This window comes from Salvelinus sp. IW2-2015, linkage group LG25 (genome assembly GCF_002910315.2).
Source record: "Salvelinus sp. IW2-2015 linkage group LG25, ASM291031v2, whole genome shotgun sequence".
In the NCBI taxonomy this organism is placed as follows: Eukaryota; Metazoa; Chordata; class Actinopteri; order Salmoniformes; family Salmonidae; genus Salvelinus; species Salvelinus sp. IW2-2015.
This window is the reverse complement of record NC_036865.1, coordinates 843541-865779: the sequence shown is the minus strand read 5'-3', so window position 1 is coordinate 865779 and position 22239 is coordinate 843541. Positions and strand designations below refer to the sequence as shown.

General features: G+C 39.6%; 1 protein-coding gene across 1 annotated transcript in view; it reads right to left on the bottom strand.

Annotated features, from left to right (window-relative positions):
• LOC112067851 (phospholipid phosphatase 4) overlaps positions 1–19566 on the bottom strand; it is a 201981-nt gene extending 182415 nt beyond the window's left edge. Inside the window, exon 1 of the mRNA XM_070434829.1 lies at positions 19115–19566. Coding sequence (XP_070290930.1) covers positions 19115–19203 — 89 coding nt within the window. The 5' untranslated portion in view covers positions 19204–19566. The remainder of the gene's footprint in view (positions 1–19114) is intronic.
• Between the last annotated feature and the right edge of the window lie 2673 nt (positions 19567–22239).

Sequence of the window (22239 nt, the reverse complement as noted above, 5' to 3'; positions counted from 1 at the left end):
CAATGGAATTGTGATACAGTGAATTATAAGTGAAATAATCTGTCTGTAAACAATTGTTGGAAAAATTACTTGTGTCATGCACAAATTAGATGTCCTAACCGAATTGCAAAACTATAGTTTGTTAACAAGAAATTTGTGGAGTGGTTAAAAAGAGTTTATACTCAAGTATAGGAGCTCCCTCTTTGATGTCAAGGGTAAATCTATAGAATGACATCAATGTCATGCTTGATGACACGTCAACCCCATCAGTTGAGACTTCAGTTCGCGTTTCGAAATCCTCTGGCTGAAAGGGCTGGCTACAAAGACAGGCATTTGAATACTCATCAAACCTCTACCTCCATCTATGTCCTGAAATCACTATGAATTCTGGATATTGTGTTTTGTTTACAACCAGGCAATGTAGCTGGCCCGTTTCTACCGTTAAGATGCAGAAACGCTCGTATTTGAGMGTAGTGAGGAAGTTCTTCTTAAACAGTTCCATATAGCTTAGTAGACCCCCCGCCCCCCCGCAGATATGGGATAGACACTTCAGTTCAAACTTCCTTTTGATTTTGTTCAGTTATTTAATGCCACAATAGCAGTAAGGTAAAAAAAATATATAAAAAAATATGTATATATATATATTTTTTGATACTTCAAGGGGTCTTACAATTCAAGGAGAAATGAGTAGCCCTCTGCCATCATCGCGTCAAACAGATGCTCTGGGACTATGAGACGCCCAGGGAGCAGTTGTTATTGGGGTTTATCCTCTCTAGGCTAGGGGGCAGCATTTTCACGTCCGGATGAAAAGCGTGCCCAAAGTAAACTGCGTGCTAGGCCCAGAAGCTAGGATATGCATATTATTAGAAGATTTGGATAGAAAACACTCTGAAGGTTCTACAACTGTTTGAATGATGTATGTGAGTATAACATAACTTATTTGGCAGGCAAAACCCAGAGGACAAACCAACCAGGATTTAATTTTTTTGAGGTCACTCTCTTTTCAATGTCTTTTCAATGGGAATCTAGAATTCTAAGGCAGTTGCTTGCAGTTCCTATCGCTTCCATGTATGTCTACAGTCTTTAGAAATTGGTTGATGTTTTTCCTTTGAGAAATGAAGAAGCAGCCCTGTTCAGAASGAGGGTCAAGTGAAGTGTACTGTTGTGGTTGAGGCGCGTGACCTGAAAGCTCGCTCCAATTAGTTTTTATCCGCTATTGAACGCAGTTTATCCCGTCTTAAATGTTATCTATTATTTATGTAAAAAAATACCTGAAGTTGTATTAGGAAAGTTGTTTGAAATGTTTGGACAAAGATTACAGGTAACTTATTAGATATTTTGTAGTCATGTTGCGCGATTTGGAACCGGCTTTTCTCTGGATCAAACGCGCCAAATAAATTGACATTTTGGAGATATACCGARGGAATTAATCGAACAAAAGGACCATTTATGATGTTTATGGGACATATTGGAGTGCCAACAAACAAAGATCTTCAAAGGTAAGGCATGAATTATATCATTATTTCTGAGTTTTGTGTCGCGCCTGGCGTTTGTTTGAAGGGGTGCTATCCTCAGATAATAGTATGGTTTGCTTTCGCCGTAAAGCCTTTTTGAAATCTGATACAGTGGCTGGATTAACAAGTTAAGCTTTAAACCTATGTATAACACCTGTATCCTTCATCAATGTTTATGATGAGTATATCTGTAATTTGATTTGGCTCTCTGCAATTTCACCGAATGTTATTTGAGACAATGCATTACTGAACATAACACGGCAATTTAAACTGAGGTTAAAGAGGGACTTTATTGAAAAAAACGCTCTTTTATTGTGTAACATGGAGTCCTGGTAGTACCACCAGAGGTTAGTGATTAATTTAATCGCTATTTCTGACTTTTGTGAGCCCTCTCCTTGGCTGGAAAATGTCTGTATGTTTTCTTTGCTAGGCACTGTCCTAACTTAATCARATGGTGTGCTTTCGCCGTAAAGCCTTTTTGAAATCGGACACACAATTAACAAGAAGTGTCTTTAKAATYGTGTYTAATACTTGTATGTTTGAGGAATTTTAATTATGAMATTTCTGTTGTTTGAATTTGGCYCCCTGCAATTTCACTGGCTGRTGTCGACTTTCTAGCTTCCCACAAATCCCAGAGAAGTTAACTGCCYTGCTCAGGGATTCGAACCAGTGACCAACGCTCTTAAAAGTTGCGAGCTTACACAGCAGGACTTAGAGGTACCAAGCGTCACGGCTTCATTGCTCCAGACCACCGCAAGGGGGAGTTAGAGCACTCATTATGCATTTGGGTCCCAAGGTTTTTATATGACGCTAATCATTTATCGAGTGTTCCAATTATGAATTTGATGCGAGCCACCCATTCCTGGTGACTTTCATCAGCAAAGATGGCTGACAAAACATTATGGTGGAACCAAATGTAAGTAGTTATAACGTCATAACGAGTCAAGCAAAAAAATTACAATTGGAGGAATATGTTGTTAATGTAGAGACAAACTTTGTGCATTTTTTTGTTGTACAGTTAATTTAACGAATCGCTATTTAGCAAGTTATCTGACTACTAACATTAGCCAGCTAGCTAGCTAGTGTTATGACATGAGAATGAATTTGTAATTTGTGTGTTTAATGTTTTAGGGACTCCTGAGAAAACCAGCAAACCAGGCTGTCGTCTTGTGAACAGTGGATGTAAAGAATCTACTTAGCTAAAGCATTTACTGCAAAATGAATGTACAATTGTGTAAGCTTGCCCTGCAATGCAGCTGAAGTAACATAGCTAGCTAACTATTTACTTTCTTATTGTGTAGTGGAGGATAAAATAACTGTATGCCTATGATGTGTAGCCGATCTGTGTATGGACCCTAAAACGTTAGGTTCTGAACTAATATTTATACCAATCTATGATCCTCAGCTATTAGTTGTTGTATCATCTTCAAGTCTGAATGGCATTAATGAAGCCTATGGATAGAGTAGAATATAATAACTTTATTGTGCCAAGGATGCAGGTGTCACGCCTGACCTTAGTTTCTTTGTTTTCTTTATTATTTTGGTTAGGTCAGGGTGTGACATGCGGGATGTATGTGTTTGTCTTGTCTAGGGTTTTGTATGTTTATGGGTTGTTAACTTGTCTAGGTGTGTGTATGTCTATGGTTGCCTAGATTGGTTCTCAATTAGAGGCAGCTGTTTATTGTTGTCTCTGATTGGGAACCATATTTAGGCAGCCATATTCCGTTGGGTATTTCGTGGTTATTGTCTGTGTGTAAGTTGCCTGTGTCTGCACTTATTGATTATATAGCGTTACGTTCGTTTGTTATTTTGATAGTGTGTTTAGTGTTCTTCGTTTCGGTAAATAAATAAGAAGAATGTATTTATATCACGCTGCGCCTTGGTCCTCCTCTCTTCCACCATACGACGAACGTGACAGCAGGTCCTATATACATGTACTGTAGTTATTACCACACATGAGATCTCCACATTGTAGCATGTACATTGAATATATTCACTGATCATGTACTCTTCCTTGGCAAATAAAGGTGCGTTTCAGGTATGAATCTCTGAGACATTATTTTTCATTCATATCCAATTCCAGGTGTATCAAACTCTTTGAATGATGCTGTGTCTGCATGTATTACAATTATACACTTCAACAGTGTTTACCACTCCTGCTCCTGGGACATCAATGATTACACATTGTAACTATGCAATAGACTAGAAACATAATTTAAGTAAAGGCTGATTTGAAATTCATATATACAGAAACAAAACTATGCATATCTAACTCCCTTCATCTGAGGACACATGATAGTATTTCAATGACATACTTCATTTCAACCACTGGAACGCTTTATTGAAAGAAGTTCATTATCCATGTGATATAAATACATGCATTTTAATTCTTAWGGGCAGGTGGGACGGTAGCGTCCAGTGAAATTGCAGAGCGAGAAATTCAAAAATACTAAATTCAAATATTTAACATTCTTGAAAATAAATGTGTTATACATCAAAATAAAGCTTAACTTCTTGTTAATCCACCCGCTGTGTCAGATTTCAAAAAGGCTTTACGGCGAAAGCACACCATGTGATTATCTGAGGACAGCGCCCCGCATACAAACACATGAAAATCATTTTTCAACCAGGCAGGTGCGACACAAAAGTCAGAAATAGCGATATAATTACTGCCTTACCTTTGAAGATCTTCTTCTGTTGGTACTCCAAAATGTCCCAGAAATATCACAAATGGTCCGTTTGTTCCATAATGTCCTTCTTTATGTCGCAAAAATGTCCATTTATTTGGTACGTTTGATTCAGAAATACACCGGTTTCAACTCGCCCAACATGCCTACAAAGTATCTTATAAGTTACCTGTAAACTTGGTCCAAACATTTCAAACAACGTTCCTAATCCAACCTCAGGTACCCTAAAATGTAAATAATCGATCAAATTTAAGATGGAATAAACTGTTTCTAATACCGAATAAAAACAACGTGGAGCGCGCTCCTGTTCACGCGCACCAAAACAGTAGAGTCCACCTGGAGTGACACTTACAATGAATAGGACTACTTCTTCATTTCTCAAAAGAAAAACATCGAACAATTTCTAAAGACTGCTGACATCTAGTGGAAGCCATAGGAACTGCAACCAGGTTCCTAATAATAAGGGTATCTCATAGAAACCATTTGGAAAATCCTATGACCTTAATTTTTTCCCCCCTGGATGGTTTGTCCTCAGGGTTTCACCTGCTAAGTCAGTTCTGTTATTCTCACATACATTATTTTAACAGTTTCAGAAACTTTATAGTGTTTTCTATCCAAATCTACCAAATATATGCATATCCTAGCTTCTGGGCCTGAGTAACAGGCAGTTTACTTTGGGCACTCTTTTCATCCAGATGTCAAAATACTGCCCCCTACCCAAGAGAGGTTTAATTATGATAATTGTAGTATTATATTATAAATACAAGTTCAATCTGTACTTCAATGCACATATGGTGTGCATTATAAAACGAGGAAGAAAGACGAGGTGGGGAGAGAGGTGTAGAAGACAGAAAGGGAAAGAGGTAAGAACAGAGGCAGACGGTATATGATTAATTAATTATAGTGCTACCCTAATGTTATCTCAGTTCATCACAACAGATGGATAGAGAGAGCATGATTAAGCCTTGTTTTTCTTATTCTAACACGGTCAGTCATCATAATCATCAGGAGGTGAAATGCAAAACTGACCTTGGATCATTAACTCTGGGACTACTACATCTCTATCTGTATTTCAATGGAAAGCATCTCTTTAATAATACTTCCTGTTAACCCGACCAAGTGACCTCTCACCTATGATCATGCTGTGCCAACTGTGTCAGCCAGTTCAGATGCGGGAGGGTTTCACCAACACAGCTGATATAACCTAGAGGATTTAGGGAGAAAGGGAAGAGGTATGCAGTGAAGGAGAGAGACTGTTATTGTATGTGTGTGGTCTCACCTGGTGTCCACACTAAGTGGCTACAGAGTACTTTCTGCTGAAAAACAGACACATGAGGACAAACAATACAAGGTAATGTCAATAGAAGATACTGTATGTGACGCAGWCACCTTTCGGAGTGTACCTGAAACATTTAAATATAGAGGGCTATGTGTCTCACCACTTGGTTATTGCAAGGCTAACCCCAAGGGAAATCATGACTTAGCAGCAACAGTCCAGTGAAAATGGTTAAATGTTTATGTGGTGTAAATCTGAAAATTAGTAGCTGACATCTTAAGGTTTTTTAAATTAATACATGTGAGACAGGTTCTCTGAAAGTAAAGAAAATAGGTTATTTTTTGTAGATATGAAAACAATAACTGAGATATGACCGTTCAATCAAAAGCAGCAGATGTCATTTTCAGGACACATCAATACAGCACAGAAAGCTTAACACCAGACTGCTTTTGTGGTTGTTCATTAGGTGATGGAAAATATGCAATATGTATACAAAATAATATACTTAACGTCCTTGAAAATTCATCTATACCGCCAAATAAGTAAGTTTAAATAACTTATTAGATTTGATGGAGACATTATACTGTACATCTTCGAACCATATCAATTTATGATTTGTATCAATGTGGACAAGAGACAGTTGAGCAGGAACAGAGTATTTTTTGCCGAGCAATGCAACGAAGCAGGATCATTCTAGCAATGACACCTGCACCATCCCTAACTCTTCGCCATTGTACACAATGGCCCATTGCTCTGAGACTTCCGTTGACCATTCTAAAGCCCGTATGGGGCATCCTTGCCTTAATGGCGCTGACATTCTGGTCTAACTCTTCATCTGACATGTCAGAATACCATTCCCTGACAGACATATTGTGATCTTTCATCATTCTGTAAAAAAAGCTAACCGTTACACTGTCATGAAATATGATTATATATCAACTATGAAACAAATAGCACATCCCTATGAGTTGCCATGAAAGAAAGCTAGATTAATTCAACTGAAAATGGCGAGAATAGGCGTTTGTAGCTAAATGCTTTTGGTTAGCTTGAGAATAATAATTGCATGATTTGTCATTCTAAAATATGTATCTATGTAATATAGTAGAATGTTATGAACCGGCACTGAATCGTAGGAGCTAACTACTAGCTATTTAAAAGTTGGACGGAAGAACGCCCAGTGCTGCTTACCTGAGATGCCATCATCACACAGTCCTTCTTCATAGGTGTCCGCTATGACTTCCTTTGTGTCAGAAAAATGTTGCCTACAGAACAATTATATAAAAAGTTTATCTCTCGACAAAAAGACACAAATGTACCTCCATAGCATATAACAATTTGCCTGTGAATAACCACACCTTCATACAAACTTGCTACTGTATGTAGGATTCTTGACGCAAAACCGAAGATGCTGCCATATCCTGCCAGCACACCCACAAGCGAGCCACTCAGGTGCAGAATGATGACCCGTGGAAGAGGGAAAGGAACACGTTGGGAATAACAACAATTTGTTGTAAGTTGGGGAGGGGGGCTAATAGCTGAACAATAGACTATTCAACCTTTACTAAAGAATAGTCTAAGCTAGGTGTGAAAACCCCCCCTCCTATCACTGACCAGATTTGCCCCAACAACCAAGGGGTAGCTTGCTACACAATGTAATAAAGTCATGACTTTTCAAATAAGTTACCTTACACGTTATGTTGGCTGACAAATTGATAGCTATGCTGTCCTTACAAACCGCATAGCATATCATTACAGCAGTATGTACTGGTATGTTAACTAGCTACCTAACATTAGTAGTAGTTATACATCAAACTTGCCAGTATATTAACTATAGGCTATCTAACTACCCAACGGTTATTGACTTGATTATTCATTCTTAGCTTAGCTAAATGGTATAGTTGTGCATTCTCAATGGACATTCGGGTGCTTTCGTAAATTCACTCTGGCTATCTACACCGATTTCAAAGCACTCTCGTCTGAGTGTACCAGAGCGCAGAATAATGATTTTACGAGTGCTCAACACCCGTTGAATATGGCCGGTGTCAGTAAACATTGTCAAAAAAGCGTAATTAAATTGTTTCCAGCAGCACAGTTACAGTCACCAACGCTCTGCTCAACACAAAAACTGCCTTACCAGCTCTGCTAGGGTGAGTAACATGATCAGAGTGGTCTCATTTGTGTCTGGAAGTAGCTAGCAAGCTAGCCAACTTTAGCTTGGGTGATTGACTGCCGTTGTAAGGCCAGAACGCTCAAATCAACCCTACTCCTCAGCCCGAACGTCCAGTGTTTACTCCGAGAGCGAAACGGTCTGAATTTACAAACTGACAATCTGACAACGCTCTGAATTCATCACGTTGTACATAATAAACAAATAAACACATTTCGTTAATAAAATAATGATAAAAATACTCTTTAAAAATGCAGATGTTGATTTAGTTATGGACCCATAACGAATTGTAATGGGAATAAACATTGAAATATTGAAACAAAGTTGTCTAATGATGGCAAACAATTTAGAATCCTCCAATACAGTCAAATTGTACAGCGCCAATTTTTGGAGAATTGRCTTCTGGTCTGATGAAACAGAAATAGAAATGTTTGGCCATAATAACCATCATTATGTTTGGAGGAAAAATGGGGATGCTTGCAAGCCAAAGAACACCCTCCCAACCGTGAAGCACGGGAGTGGCAGCATCATGTTGTTGAAGTGCTTTGCTGCAGAGGGCCTGGTGCACTTCACAAAATAGATGGCATCATGAGGCAGGAAATTATGTGTATATATTGAAGCAACATCTCAGACATCAGTCAGGAAGGTAAAGCTTGGTCGCAAATYGGTCTTCCAAATGGACAATGACCCCAAGCATTCTTCCAAAGTTGTGGCAAAGTGGCTTAAGGACAACAAAGTCAATGTATTGGAGTGGCCATCACAAAGCCCTGACCTCAATCCAATAGAAAATTTGTGGGCAGAACTGAAAAAGCATGTGCGAGCGAAGAAGGCSTACAAACCTGAGTCAGTTACACCATCTCTGTCAGGAGGAATGGGCCAAAATTCCAACGTATTGTTGGAAGCTTGTGGAAGGCTTCCTGAAACATTTGACCCAAGTTAAACAATTTAAAGGCAATGCTACCAGATATAAAATCAAATCAAATTTGTCAAATACACATGGTTAGCAGATGTTAAGGCGAGTGTAGTGAAATTCTTGTGGACCTATTGGGGCGGTAAGCAAATTGGAGTGAGTCTAGGGTGTCAGGTAGGGTGGAGGTGATATGGTCCTTGACTAGTCTCTCAAAGCACTTCATGATGACGGAAGTGAATGCTACGGGGCGATAGTCGTTTAGCTCAGTTACCTTAGCTTTCTTGGGAACAGGAACAACGGTGGCCCTCTTGAAGCATGTGGGAACAGCAGTCTGGGATAGGGATTGATTGAATATGTCCGTAAAAACACCAGCCATCTGGTCTGCGCATGCTCTGAGGACGCGGCTAGGGATGTCGTCTGGGCTGGCAGCCTTGTGAGTGTTAACACGTTTAAATGTTTTACTCACGTTGGCTGCGGTGAAGGAGAGTCCGCATGTTTTGGTAGTGGGCCATGTCAGTGGACTGTATTGTCCTCAAAGCAAGCAAAGAAGTTGTTTAGTTTGTCTGGGACCAAGACATCGGGGTCCGAGACGGGGCTGGTTTTCTTTTTGTAGTCCGTGATTGACTGTAGACCCTGCCACATCCCTCTCGTGTCTGAGCCATTTTTTTTGCAACTCTACTTTGTCTCTATACTGACGCTTAGCTTGTTTGATTGCCTTGCGGAGGGAATAGCTACACTGTTTGTATTCGGTCATGTTTTCGGTCACCTTGCCCTGATTAAAAGCAGTGGTTCGTGCTTTCAGTTTTGCACGAATGCTGCCATCAATCCACTGTTTCTGGTTGGGGAATGTTTTAATCGTCACTGTTGGTACAACATCACCGATGCACTTGCTAATAAACTCGCTCACCGAATCAGCGAATACATCAATGTTGTTGTTCGACGCTATCCGGAACATATCSTAGTCCACGTGATCGAAGCAATCTTGAAGCGTGGAATCAGATTGGTCGGACCAGCGTTGAACAGACCTGAGCACGGGCGTTTCCTGTTTTAGTGTCTGTCTGTAGAGGCTGGGAGCAAGAAAATGGACTCGTGTTCCCAAATGTTCCCAACATCAGTGTATGTCTAATATTATTTGATTAGTACAAACATATCTTCTTATTACAGATACATGGCTTGTGGTGCCTATATTAATTAACTAAGGTACACATTTCWGCTTACGTTCTGTTTTTACACGTCTAGTGATTAACTCCATGTCGATCCAGCCTTGTACACTCCCATGGATTCTGCTTACGTTTTGTTTTTACATGTCTAATGGATAACTCTGTGTTGATTCTGCTCACTAATTCTGGGAGAACAGTATAGGTACTGGAATATCCACATAGTACTGGAAATTCTACATCACTTGTTCAAATCCCAGAGTCAGCAAGGTGGAAAAATCAGCCATTCTGCCCTTCAGCAAGGCAGTTAACCCCCAACAACAACTGCTCCCTGGGTTCCGTGGATGCCTTTACTTAATACCCATCCCGGATCCGGGATCCTCCTCATCAAAAAAGCTGACTAGCCTAGCCTAGCCTAACGGGACAGGGATATCATATAATATAAWTTTCATGAAATCACAAGTCCAATACAGCAAATGAAAGATAAACATATTGTGAATCCAGCCATCATTTCCGATTTTTWAAAWGTTTTACAGCGAAAACACAATATGTATTTCTATTAGCTAACCACAATAGCCAAACACACAACCGCATATTTTCACCATGTTTCCACCGCATAGGTAGCTTTCACAAAACGGACAAAATAGAGATAAAATTAGTCACTAACCAAGAAACAACTTCATCAGATGACAGTCGTATAACATGTTATACAATACATTTATGTTTTGTTAGAAAATGTGCATATTTGAGGTATAAATCATAGTTTTACATTGCAGCCACAATCACAAAAAGCACCAAAGCAACCAGAATAATTACAGAGAACAATGTGAAATACATAAATACTCATAAAACATTTATGAAAAATACATGATGTACAGCAAATGAAAGATAAACATCTTGTGAATCCAGCCAATATTTCAGATTTTTTAAGTGTTTTACAGCGAAAACACAATATATATTTCTATTAGCTCACTACAGTAGCCAAACACACAATGCAATTTACTCCCCGCAAAAAATAGCTTCCACAAAACCGACAAAATAGAGATAACATTCATCAGATGACAGTCTTATAACATCATGTTATACAATACAATTATGTTTTGTTCGAAAATGTGCATATTTAGAGCTACAAATCCTGATTATACATTGTGAATACGTAGCATCGATTCACCAGAATCTCCAGAGATATTTTGGACACTCACCTAATCTGACCAAAGAACTCATCATAAACTTTACATAAAAATATGTGTTGTATGGCAAATGAAAGATACACTGGTTCTTAATGCAACCGCTGTGTTTGATATTTAAAAATAACTTTACCATAACATACAGCTTGCGTTATTGCGAGACAGCGCTCACCAAAACGGCGGAGAATAGGACTCAACATTTTACACAGAAATACGAAATAACATCATAAATGTTTTCTTACTTTTGCTGAGCTTCCATCAGAATGTTGTACAAGGAGTCCTTGGTCCAGAATAAATCGTTGTTTGGTTTTAGAATGTCCATTTCTTCTGTCGAATTCGCGCCACAATGCTAGCCAAGGTTGTTAACATTCCCATCCTCTCTTGACGGAAGAACGGAAAACTCCAAAAGTCCCAATAAACGTTGAATAAACTGATAAAACTCGGTTGAAAAAACCTACTTTATGATGTTATTATCATATGTATCAAATAAAATCAGAGCCGGAGATATTCGCCGTGTATACCGAACGCTTTTCAGAAGACAATGTCGAGCTCCCCAGCGCGCCGTCGAAGACAAAGACAATACCGGACCTGTCACTCCAAAAGCTCTTGTTCGGCCTCAGATCAAGCTAGACACCCCATTCCACCTTCCACTGCCTGTTGACATCTAATGGAAGGCATATGAAGTGCATGCATATCGATAAATAAAAGCCAGTTGAATAGGCAGGCCCTGAAACAGAGCCTCGTTTTCAGATTTTTCACTTCCTGTATGGAAGTTTGCTGCAAAATGAGTTCTGTTTTACTCACAGATATAATTCAAACAGTTTTAGAAACTTGAGTGTTTTCTATCCAATAGTAATAATAATATGCATATTGTATGATCTAGAACAGAGTACGAGGCCGTTTCATTTGGGCACGATTTTTTCCAAAGTGAAAACAGCGCCCCCCCTATTGACAAGAAGTTTTAAGGCAGCCTCCTGCACCTCTCTGATTCAGAGGGGTTGGGTTAAATGCTGAAGACACATTTTGGTTTAATGCATTCAGTTGTGCAACTGATTAGGTGCTCCCTTTTACCCTCTCTATTGCAGTGGAAGAGATGGACCAGGAAAGGCTCTTGCTTTTGTGGCGACTTTTCTATAGCCTGAAGTTAAAGAAGAACATAAAAGCCTTACACGCATGAGTATTCTGTAAATGCAACCTTTTTTATACACTAGTAGAGGTCCTTGGGAAACACACATAAATACATAGGACTGTGGACAAACCATGCGACACACCAAGCTTGAGCAGTAGCCGGGTCTTGCCAGTTGAATGTTGAAAGATTTGTTGTGTGTTTTGAAAACTGATTGATGAAAGGAATGTATACTTCATTGTATACTTCATGCTCACATCAGAGTCAAATGTGAAAGGGCAGCCCAGTTGACCTAAGTGGCTGAACAACGTCAGCTCAGGCAAACCAGGTTGCGTAGTGCATMAAGGAGACCGTGATACAGAMGACCAGACAGAATGGGGCCAAGACAGTCGAGATAGTCCAAGAGTATCCGCATTTGCTGGATACTCCAGGCATGCTGGGTATTTTTTTTWACGTAAACATTAGACTTGATTTTGATTCTGTTTTCTGTGATTAACTACCCTGACTGATGCGACCTACGTGACTCGCAGCACAGGTAGAGCTGTGACCACGCTGTTTGTTAATGCAATATTCGCTAATTTGTGCGACAGGGTTTGATTTGTTATCTCAAATGATTTATTTTTTCCTTTGGGTTGAGACACAGAGAGCCAACCAGCAAAAGCACAGCCCCCTTCATTATCGACGCATTGTGCCGACAACATCAAAGAGCCATTCCAGACTGAAGTCAGGAGGACTAGTGATTAACTGCAAAGGAAAAGTAATTGTTTGCCTGTCTAAAACAACACAATTTGAAGTCATATTGGGCAGAGTCTCACAAGCATTAGAAACAGCATTTGATGTGGATACGGTTGGAACATCTGAGCTAGTGTGACGTCATCAATGTTTGTGGATATGTATGTGCCGTAAATGTTAAGTTGTCTATTGTTTTTGTCGATGTATGTTTTTGTTTGTTAAAATAAAAAGTAACAATCAAGTTATTCACTAAACAATATTTTCTTCAGATACACAATGTGACATCGCTTCAAGACTTCTGCCAGTAGTCCTCCCAACACCAGTCTACAAGATAGGCAAGAAGACATTTCGACCTAGCTTCAATGAAACCAAAAAGTCCTTCATTGACTTTTAGCTGTAAGTTTAAATAGTGGATAGGCATTGGGAGATTGATGGGGAAATTAGATGATGGCATTTTGTAAACCTTGAATGAAAGGCACATCATTCGAAAATCTGTTACGCATAACTGCACACTCCAAGACATTAGGTAGGTTTCCATCCAATTTGAGACAGATTTCATGCGAATATTCTAAAATCTGCATAAAACAATATGCACATTTTCCCACCAGAGATGTTTCCAGCAAACTGAGTTTTTGCGGATAAAAGGCTGTGCGTGATGAACATAAAAATAACGTTGTGCACATAAAAATTACTTTTGCTATTAAATTCTAATGTACCTAATACAAAACAACAAAAAGATGAATGGGTTTTGTAATAAATACCATTTAAAATAACACAAGCATATTGCTATTACGTTGTTATAACTAACTTCTTTCAAAACAGGGTTTCTCACAAACTCATAAGCAGATACTGAGACRCACACACACCCAGAGACAGATGGCTGGCACAGACCTTTCATAAACACTGATAAGAAAAGGGTGCTTGGGTCTGCATTTCACGAGATACTGAGACACACACATACCCAAGGACAGAGGGCTGACGTAAACCTTTCATAAACACTGATTAAAACAGGAACATCTACGCACACACAAAATCTCCTGCTTAGCTGAACATTTGGTAACAAAMAACTTTTGCTGCAAGACTCAGAAGGATGACGCCCAGCTCATCAGGACCAWTCTGAGAAGACAACAACCTGTCCAGAACCAACCAGAGGACCAGAACTTCCAGACTCAACCTACTTTCTGTGCTGTATAAAATGTCTATYCACTCTGTTATCTGGGCTTTTTCTGCTGGTTCCTTATGAGCTGAATGAACGAGTCCGTATACGCTTGTACCAGATATCTTTACTCTTAAATTAAACTGTCGCTTGTCATACAATTTACCACCTTGTCTGAATCGATCCTTGACCGGCTCACCCTTCTCCATATCCCATTATCAACAGTTTCCATCACATTTTCAACTCTACTGATGGTTTTGCCACGAACTGTTGCACTATATAGCAAATGGGCCCACTCTGGTCTTGTCACATGAGCTCTAGCCAACATCTCTCACATACAGTGGGTGTAGGCTATCTACATTATGAGATTATGATGGATAAGAGCAATATTATTTGTATCTGTCAAACCCAGACAAGCATTGATCATCATGTCACCAGAATAAGACCCTCATGATTTATTGGAAAGGAGTATCAAGCTCATCACCTTGCACATTCACCATCCTGTGAAGTTTATCATCATTTCAATCTCATGTAGCAAAATTTGAAATTGTGTCTTTACATGAGATAAAAGTAGAGACAGAGCTACAAAATGGTATATCATAAACTGCAGTTGAGGGGCAATGGGAAAGTAATTCTGCTTTGAAAGTTGATAAACACCTACTGGAGAGCTCTTCTTTGTCTACACCCATTCAGCATCGTTCACACCCTCTTAAACCTTACCCCCACCTCACACGTGAGGCCCTGTGCTAAACAGAGTGAGAAGTGTAGTAAAGAACCAAAGATTTCAAGACTAAAAGTGGTAAAATTAGTTTTTTTTGTCAAAAATGAATAACAATAAAAAATATACTGAAATGTCACATTTACATAAGTATTCAGACCCTTTACTCAGTTCTTTGTTGATGCATCTTTGGCAGAGATTACAGCCTCAAYTCCTCTTGGGTATGATGCTACACGTACCTCTGAAAAATACACAAATAATGTGAGATCAATAAAAGTAGTGGCAATCATGTTGGAGGTAAATTAAATAATCAAAAGATGTGTTGTTCATGCTTTACATACCAAGTGTTGTCATCGATTCCTTGTAGATATGCCACACCGCTGCTTTTGTCACATGACATGGCAGCAGCTTTCCACCAAAGTGTTTGTGTCCTAGGTGGCGTCCTGGTAATACTATTGCATTATCTTTTGCATAGTTGTTGATAAAGTTCACTACTCACTGCAAATCCTCATGCTTCATGTGTAACCTGTGCATGCTTGGGGCAGCTTTCTTTTTGATGGGAGGCATTCYACCGTTCTCTTTGTATGACTGGTGGAGGAGAGTCAGGCGTGTTCTACTGATGCTGAAAGACAAATTCCAAATACAAATATTTTAGCATTATAATACAATAGATGGCCGTAATCACCGCCATACACACCTGGCTAACTTGATGGGTCATGTAATCATCTTTCGAAGTGGAGTCTTTTGTTTAGACATTTAGCTAGTTAGCTAGCTAAACAGTGAACCGTAATCCCAACCCTTAGAGTATTAGCAATACAAACCGATTTTCATAGTTAGCTAAAGCCACCCAACCAGGTTCAATGTTAGTTATCTAGCTAACACTAGGCTATAACTAGCAATGCAAATGCATTTCTTAGATATTATACATTTTACTACACAGATCGTACACGTGCCGTTAGCTAATGAGCCAGCCAGCTAATTTTAGCTAGCTAGCTAACATTCCACTTTAACTTGGAGTCTTTTGTTTAGACATGTAGCTACAGTAGCTAGCTAGCTAAACAATGAACKGTAATCCCAATCCATAGAGTACTAGCAATACAAACCGATTGTTAGASTCTTACCTGTATACATGGATGATCGCTTCACAGTAGACTGCAACACTTTCATTAAATAAGACGTCCTGTGTCGTTTCCGTTTTGTTTGTACAGCTTAATTGGCCCGTTGTACCAAGTCACTCTGGTTCACACTGACCGTGTGCAATGCTTTAATTAAGAATCATCAGATCTTTCTCCCTCTCTGTCACGGATGCCATGGTTGCATTTAGTTTGAAGATGTAATCCAGAGAAACACTTTTTAAGTTCTCCATGATATCTTYAAAAAAAGCTGCAGTAGGAAGGATTACATACACATACCGAGCAGCTCATGTTATAGACAGAAGKTGCTACTTGGCAAACCAATCTGAACTCATCTGAAATGCAGGCAATATAKATTTATTATTTGAAATTCGATATTGTATTTTGATTGTGTAGGAGGGTGTGGGATGGTAGAGAAGCAAAAACATGCAAGCAAAATTTAAAATAGGATGACATTGAAAATAGGATGACAAAAAAAAAGGACCCAGCTGCTGGGTCAATCCCTCAACCCAATGTGGGGTGTTTATGTCACAACCCAACACACTGGGTTGTTTAAACCCAGTAATACCATATAATTTACCCAGCAGTTGGGTCAAGCACTCAACCCAAAGCGCTGGATTGAAAGCATAACCCAAACCCGCTGGGTTGAATTAACCCAATGCTGTGTTTGCCCGATATTATTTTTAACCCAGCATTTTTTAGAGTAACAATAATTCATTTTGGAAAAAGTATATGAATTGTCATATTAGACGTAATTTTACCTTTTAAGATGCAAATATAGAAATTGAGTAATTGTTTTCAGTTTCCTAATTTTCTTTTCTTTTCTGATTGTTTCAGTGCATGCATACAAAAAGCTTTGGACGAAGGACTTCCACAGGGTCGCCATCTCCAAAGTTCACTCAAAATGGCAATAGTTCTGAACTTGGTTTTGATTTAGTTTTGTTGTTTTAATTATAACAATTTTGTTAATTATCTTTCAAACGTCCATTGGTTAATTAATCAATTGCTCTGTTATCACTAGGCTCATGTAAATAATTATGTAGTTGTCCCTTTAAACATCCTAAYGTCATAATCCCCATTGTAATCCCCCCATAATCCCCATAATCCCCAATCCCCACAGACTCGGTCTCAACCTTTAAGTCTTTACTGAAGACTTATCTCTTCAGTAGGTCATATGATTGAGTGTAGTCTGGCCCAGGAGTGTGAAGGTGAACGGAAAGGCTCTGGAGCAACGAACSGCCCTTGCTGTCTCTGACTGGCCGGTTCCCCTCTCTCCACTGGGATTCTCTACCTCTAACCCTATTACAGGGGCTGAGTCACTGGCTTACTGGTGCTCTTTCATGCCGTCCCTAGGAGGGGTGCGTCACTTGAGTGGGTTGAGTTACTGACGTGATCTTCCTGTCTGGGTTGGCGCCCCCCCTTGGTTTGTGCTGTGGTGGAGATCTTTGTGGGCTATACTCGGCCTTGTCTCAGGATTGTAAGTTGGTGGTTGAAGATATCCCTCTAGTGGTGCGGGGGCTGTGCTTTGGCAAAGTGGGTGGGATTATATCCTTCCTGTTTGGCCCTGTCCGGGGGTATCATCGGATGGGGCCACAGTGTCTCCTGACCCCTCCTGTCTCAGCCTCCAGTATTTATGCTGCAGTAGTTTGTGTCGGGGGGCTAGGGTCAGTTGGTTATATCTGGAGTACTTCTCCTGTCTTATCCAGTGTCCTGTGTGAATTTAAGTATGGCTCTCCTAATTCTCTCTTTCTCTCTTTCTTTCTCTTCTCGGAGGACCTGAGCCCTAGGACCATACGTCAGGACTACCGGGCATGATGACTCCTTGCTGTCCCCAGTCCACCTGGCCTTGCTGCGGTTCCAGTTTCAACTGTTCTGCCTGCAGTTATGGAACCCCTACCTGTCCCAGACCTGCTGTTTTCAACTCTTAATGATCGGCAATGAAAAAGCCAACTGACATTTATTCCTGATTATTATTTGACCATGCTTGTCATTTATGACTTTGAAACAATCTTTGGCCATGTTCTGTTATAATCTCCACCCGGCACAGCCAGAAGAGGACAGGCCACCCCTCATAGCCTGGTTCCTCTGTAGGTTTCTTCCTAGGTTTTGGCCTTTCTAGGGAGTTTTTCCTAGCCACCGTGCTTCTACACCTGCATTGCTTGCTGTTTGGGGTTTTAGGCTGGGTTTCTGTACAGCACTTCGAGATATTAGCTGATGTACGAAGGGCTATATAAAATAAAKTTGATTGATTGATTGATAGTGTTCACATTTCTCTCATGTAAATGTTGTAGCTACATACATATATTAAATAAACAATTTATTTGGGAAATATCCTGTCTTTGCTATTTTCTTCATTACACACACAAACTTTCTCAAGAGTGAGGCAACCATTGCATCTGTGTTTTGGAATGGATGCCGCCAATGCCTTTGTACTCTATGTTATGATTGAATGTTTGAAAAGGCTCTATGGTGTTTCTTTGTTTGAAAAGGCCAACATCCTATTTTATTATTTTAGGAAGAAGTCAAACAAGTAATGCTCACTTGGATCTTAGCGTCTAGACTAGAGTCCTCTAGACAATGTATTTTGTTTCTTCACGAATAAGTTGATAGTGAAAGGCTGTCTTTGTTGTTGACTTGCATAGCTAATGTTTGGTCTATTCCTTTCACATTTGTGTCCACACTCTCCGCATATGAATGGTAATATACAGTACATTAGACTGATATGTTCACTGTTGTTCTCCTAAACAAAGATTCTATGTTTAAATTCTTAGTGTTACAACTAATTCCTGTAATTTTGGGTAACCACTGTGKTTCCAGTAATGCACTGTAAATTATAGGTGTTACAGTAATATGCTTTAAATGTGTGTTACATTAAATGTCCTGTAAATCTACAGTAATTTACAGGCTACTGTGCTGCGAGCAATTGACTACAAATTCATAAAACACAGTAAATGTGTTTTTTATATTTACAGTACCATCCTGTAAATGTTGTTTACAGTATATGTACTGTACATTTACAGTAACTTACTTGCTACTTTGCTGACAGTAAAACTACAGGAAATGTTTTACAGTGTAGTGGTCCTGCCTAACTGACAGAGTCATACATTCATAACATGATGGATCATTCAAGTGGAACTGAAAGATAGCTATTGTATCCTCAGCTATTTTAACTTAGGAAGGAGGGCGGTGATGGCATACGGCGTGTAGCGACTACTCAATAGGCAAATTTATTGAGGGATACATACTGTAGTTGTTTACCAAAATGAGAGTTGACGTGACATATAATGTCTCTTACAGAGGATAACTGATAGCATACCTGAAGTGTCTGAAATAATATGGCTCTATAACAAATGTCATCACTGGTGTACTTACACAAAAACTCCAAAAAGCAGAACTCGTATGCCAGTCTCCATCACCAGCGCTCTTATGTTTCTCCTCCGGTCTGGGAGCGACATATTCATGAATCTTGAGACAATCCGCGTGGTTGAATTGACAAGCAGGGGCAGTCAATTCTCTGTGCTCACTTCATAAAATAATCCACCTTTCGACTAAGGCTTATTCATTGTCAGGCACTACAGGAAGCAGTTRGCGTATCCACACGTCGTGCACATCTGTCGCGACTTGGTCAGCTGAAACGGAATCTTCCCTCCCCGCCGCCTCCTTTCTTCGCCACTGTAGCTCCACCGTCGGAGGTTTTGGGGAGAWTTCTCCTTATTGCACCTCAATTGATGAATGCTGCTCCTTTACTGCATGATTGTCTCATTCGTCCGTTCCATCAATTAGCCAATTAGGTGAGAAACAGGAGAGAACGGTGGACACGCTGCTATGAGAGACTCCTGAAAATCTGGAGAATGGGAGAGGAGGAGAGAGAGGAAAAAAGGAGGGAGAAAGTGAGACATATGATGCTGAGCGGCACAAAGTGATTGTGGGGAGTTGTCTCCTTTTCATTGCCCCCTCTACCATAAGAAGTGCCTGACTCTATACACTTGTCTACCAGATACAGCCAAGGAGCTAACAGACAAAAATAATATGTAAATTCTTGGTAGGCTATGTACACTGTAAAGGGGTTGCCGTGAATTTGACAGTAGCTTACAGGCAGCTCATTGCCTAACTTAATTGCCATACTCTATTTCATATTGCAGTCCACCTTCTGTAATCTGAATACACCATAAAATCAAGTACTGTGTAATGAAACACCGTACAATATCATAAAATTGACTATATTTTGTGTAAACAAGTATTTGCTACTGTAACCATGATGAATGGATGAATACATGAATTTCAATAAGGGGAGGGGATTTTACTGTAATTACAAAGGATTGGTGTAAGCAGGTTGGCTGCTAGGTAATGCACAGCAAATAATCAACTGTTGAATCAACAATGACAGTATTACATGTAACACTCGGCTATTGTCTTCGATGGTCCATAGTTTTGTTACACTTTGTCGGTGTGCGACATCATCTATAATATTTTGTCTGTTCAAAATWATTTTGACCAGCAGGTGCCACTATTGTACACTGTGTCGATCAAAGCCTCGAGTAATGCACCTATTTGACACAATTGGCTGGAAATYCTAAATGCTTCAGAAAGCTTAGTATCCCCATCACTAATAGGCACCTCCTGGTTTACAGAAAACATCAAGGCCTGCAAGTCACATTATGTCGGTTAGGACATTCAACATTTGGAACTTCTATTCACATTCAACACACTTTCAGAATCAATCAATTTAATGTATTTATAAAGCCCTTTTCACATCAGCAGTTGTCACTTAGTGCTTATACAGAAACCAAACCTAAAATCCCAGAGTGCAAGCAATGCAGACGCACAGTGGCTAGGAAAAACTCCCTAGAAAAGCATTACCTTAGGAAGAAACTTAGAGCGGATATAGGATCTGAGGGGTTGCTAGGCCTCTTCCAGCAAAGACTGTCAAGGTTAGGACATTTTTTAGAGGGAGACTAATTAAACCATTTAAAATGGAAAAACGTTTCAGTATAGGGTGCAATAAATCTAACTAACTGATTGGATTAGTTTAGAAACATTTACCTTTGTGTAGCATAAGATTAATCAATCAATCAATCAATGTACATGCAAACACACAGACAATAAATACAATCCTAAAAAATGTAGTTGCAGTTGAGCATGCTGGTAAATATGATAATAATGGCCGTGGTTTTGATGGGAATGTTTTACTCTCCACAGAGTAAAACTGACACAATCCCAATCTCACACTCAATCACAAACCCTGTTTTTTTTACACCACTGAGTGTGAATTTCACTCTTAGAGAGTTAATTCACCTCTTGAATCAACACTAAAAATGTTACATTGTAAAATCAAGACTAGGTAACACTGGCCAATACAACAGATCAATTAACATTTGGTGTTTTAAATCACMTACACTTCTAGACGTTAAAAAAGTAAAATAAGTAGCATATCTGGATGTGATTTACAGTAGATATATCGGTCAAAACAGTCATACACATGATGTATAATCCTGTAATATGACTCTGGCCCGCGATGGCAAAAATATATTCTAATGTGGCCCTCCATGGAAAATAATTGCCCAGGCCTGCTCTAGGGGGTGCATGCTAAGAGTGAAAATCTTACAGCTGATATACTAATCGGAAGTCTTTGAAGAGTTGAGAGATCCACTCAATAAAATGGAGATGCTTCTTTAAACTTTTTGGGGGGTCTAATTGCCCCTTAGCCTCCAGACCTGCCCCTATATTGTCTCCCACACTCTTTCAATGTGTTGTGTGTGACGTCCTGTGTGAGGATCCACAAAATTGTTTGAGTGGTTGACTGTGTGGTGAATGTAACCCAGCCTATTCAGAGACCTGACATACGCTCTCCAGTAGTCACTCAGAATGGTGGGAACTCTTTGCACATGTTGTCTGATGATAGGGATTAATGTTGCTTTTCAGCCATTTTAAGAATGGGTGTCTTCTGTTGTGTTTGACCTCCATCATACCAAACACTCAACCCTGTCTTCTCCACATTGGCCCCATCCTTCCAAGATTGTCCTGAAAGATAGGAACAAGTGCATATTGTTATTTTGTGACAGGGAATTGYCCAGTGGTTAGTCGTGCCTTGAAATGGCGAGAGATCAGTAACTTATGACACAAGCTAAGGTCTGYTGGGTGAAACTGTATGYTGTTGAAAGACCCGGAACATGATCCTAGGAAACATAACTTATGTGTCCAAGAGTACAGAGATATATTTATCAAATTATTCAGTATATAAAAATGGGCAAGCCCTCAATTTTTTATCCATAMCAGTATATCTACGGAGGAGTACTTTAAAAAGGCAGCTGATTACCATAAGTTAAATATATCAACAAATTATCTCTCAGTTCCCATGCCCAGATAATGAATGTTACTACATCAAAATGGATAATGCTGTACCTTTCTCTTGTGCGAGAACCTGGATTAATCTATCACCACCAATCTCCATAGAGAACTTGACCCAATTTGGAAACCCTTCCTCCTCTTGAACCTCC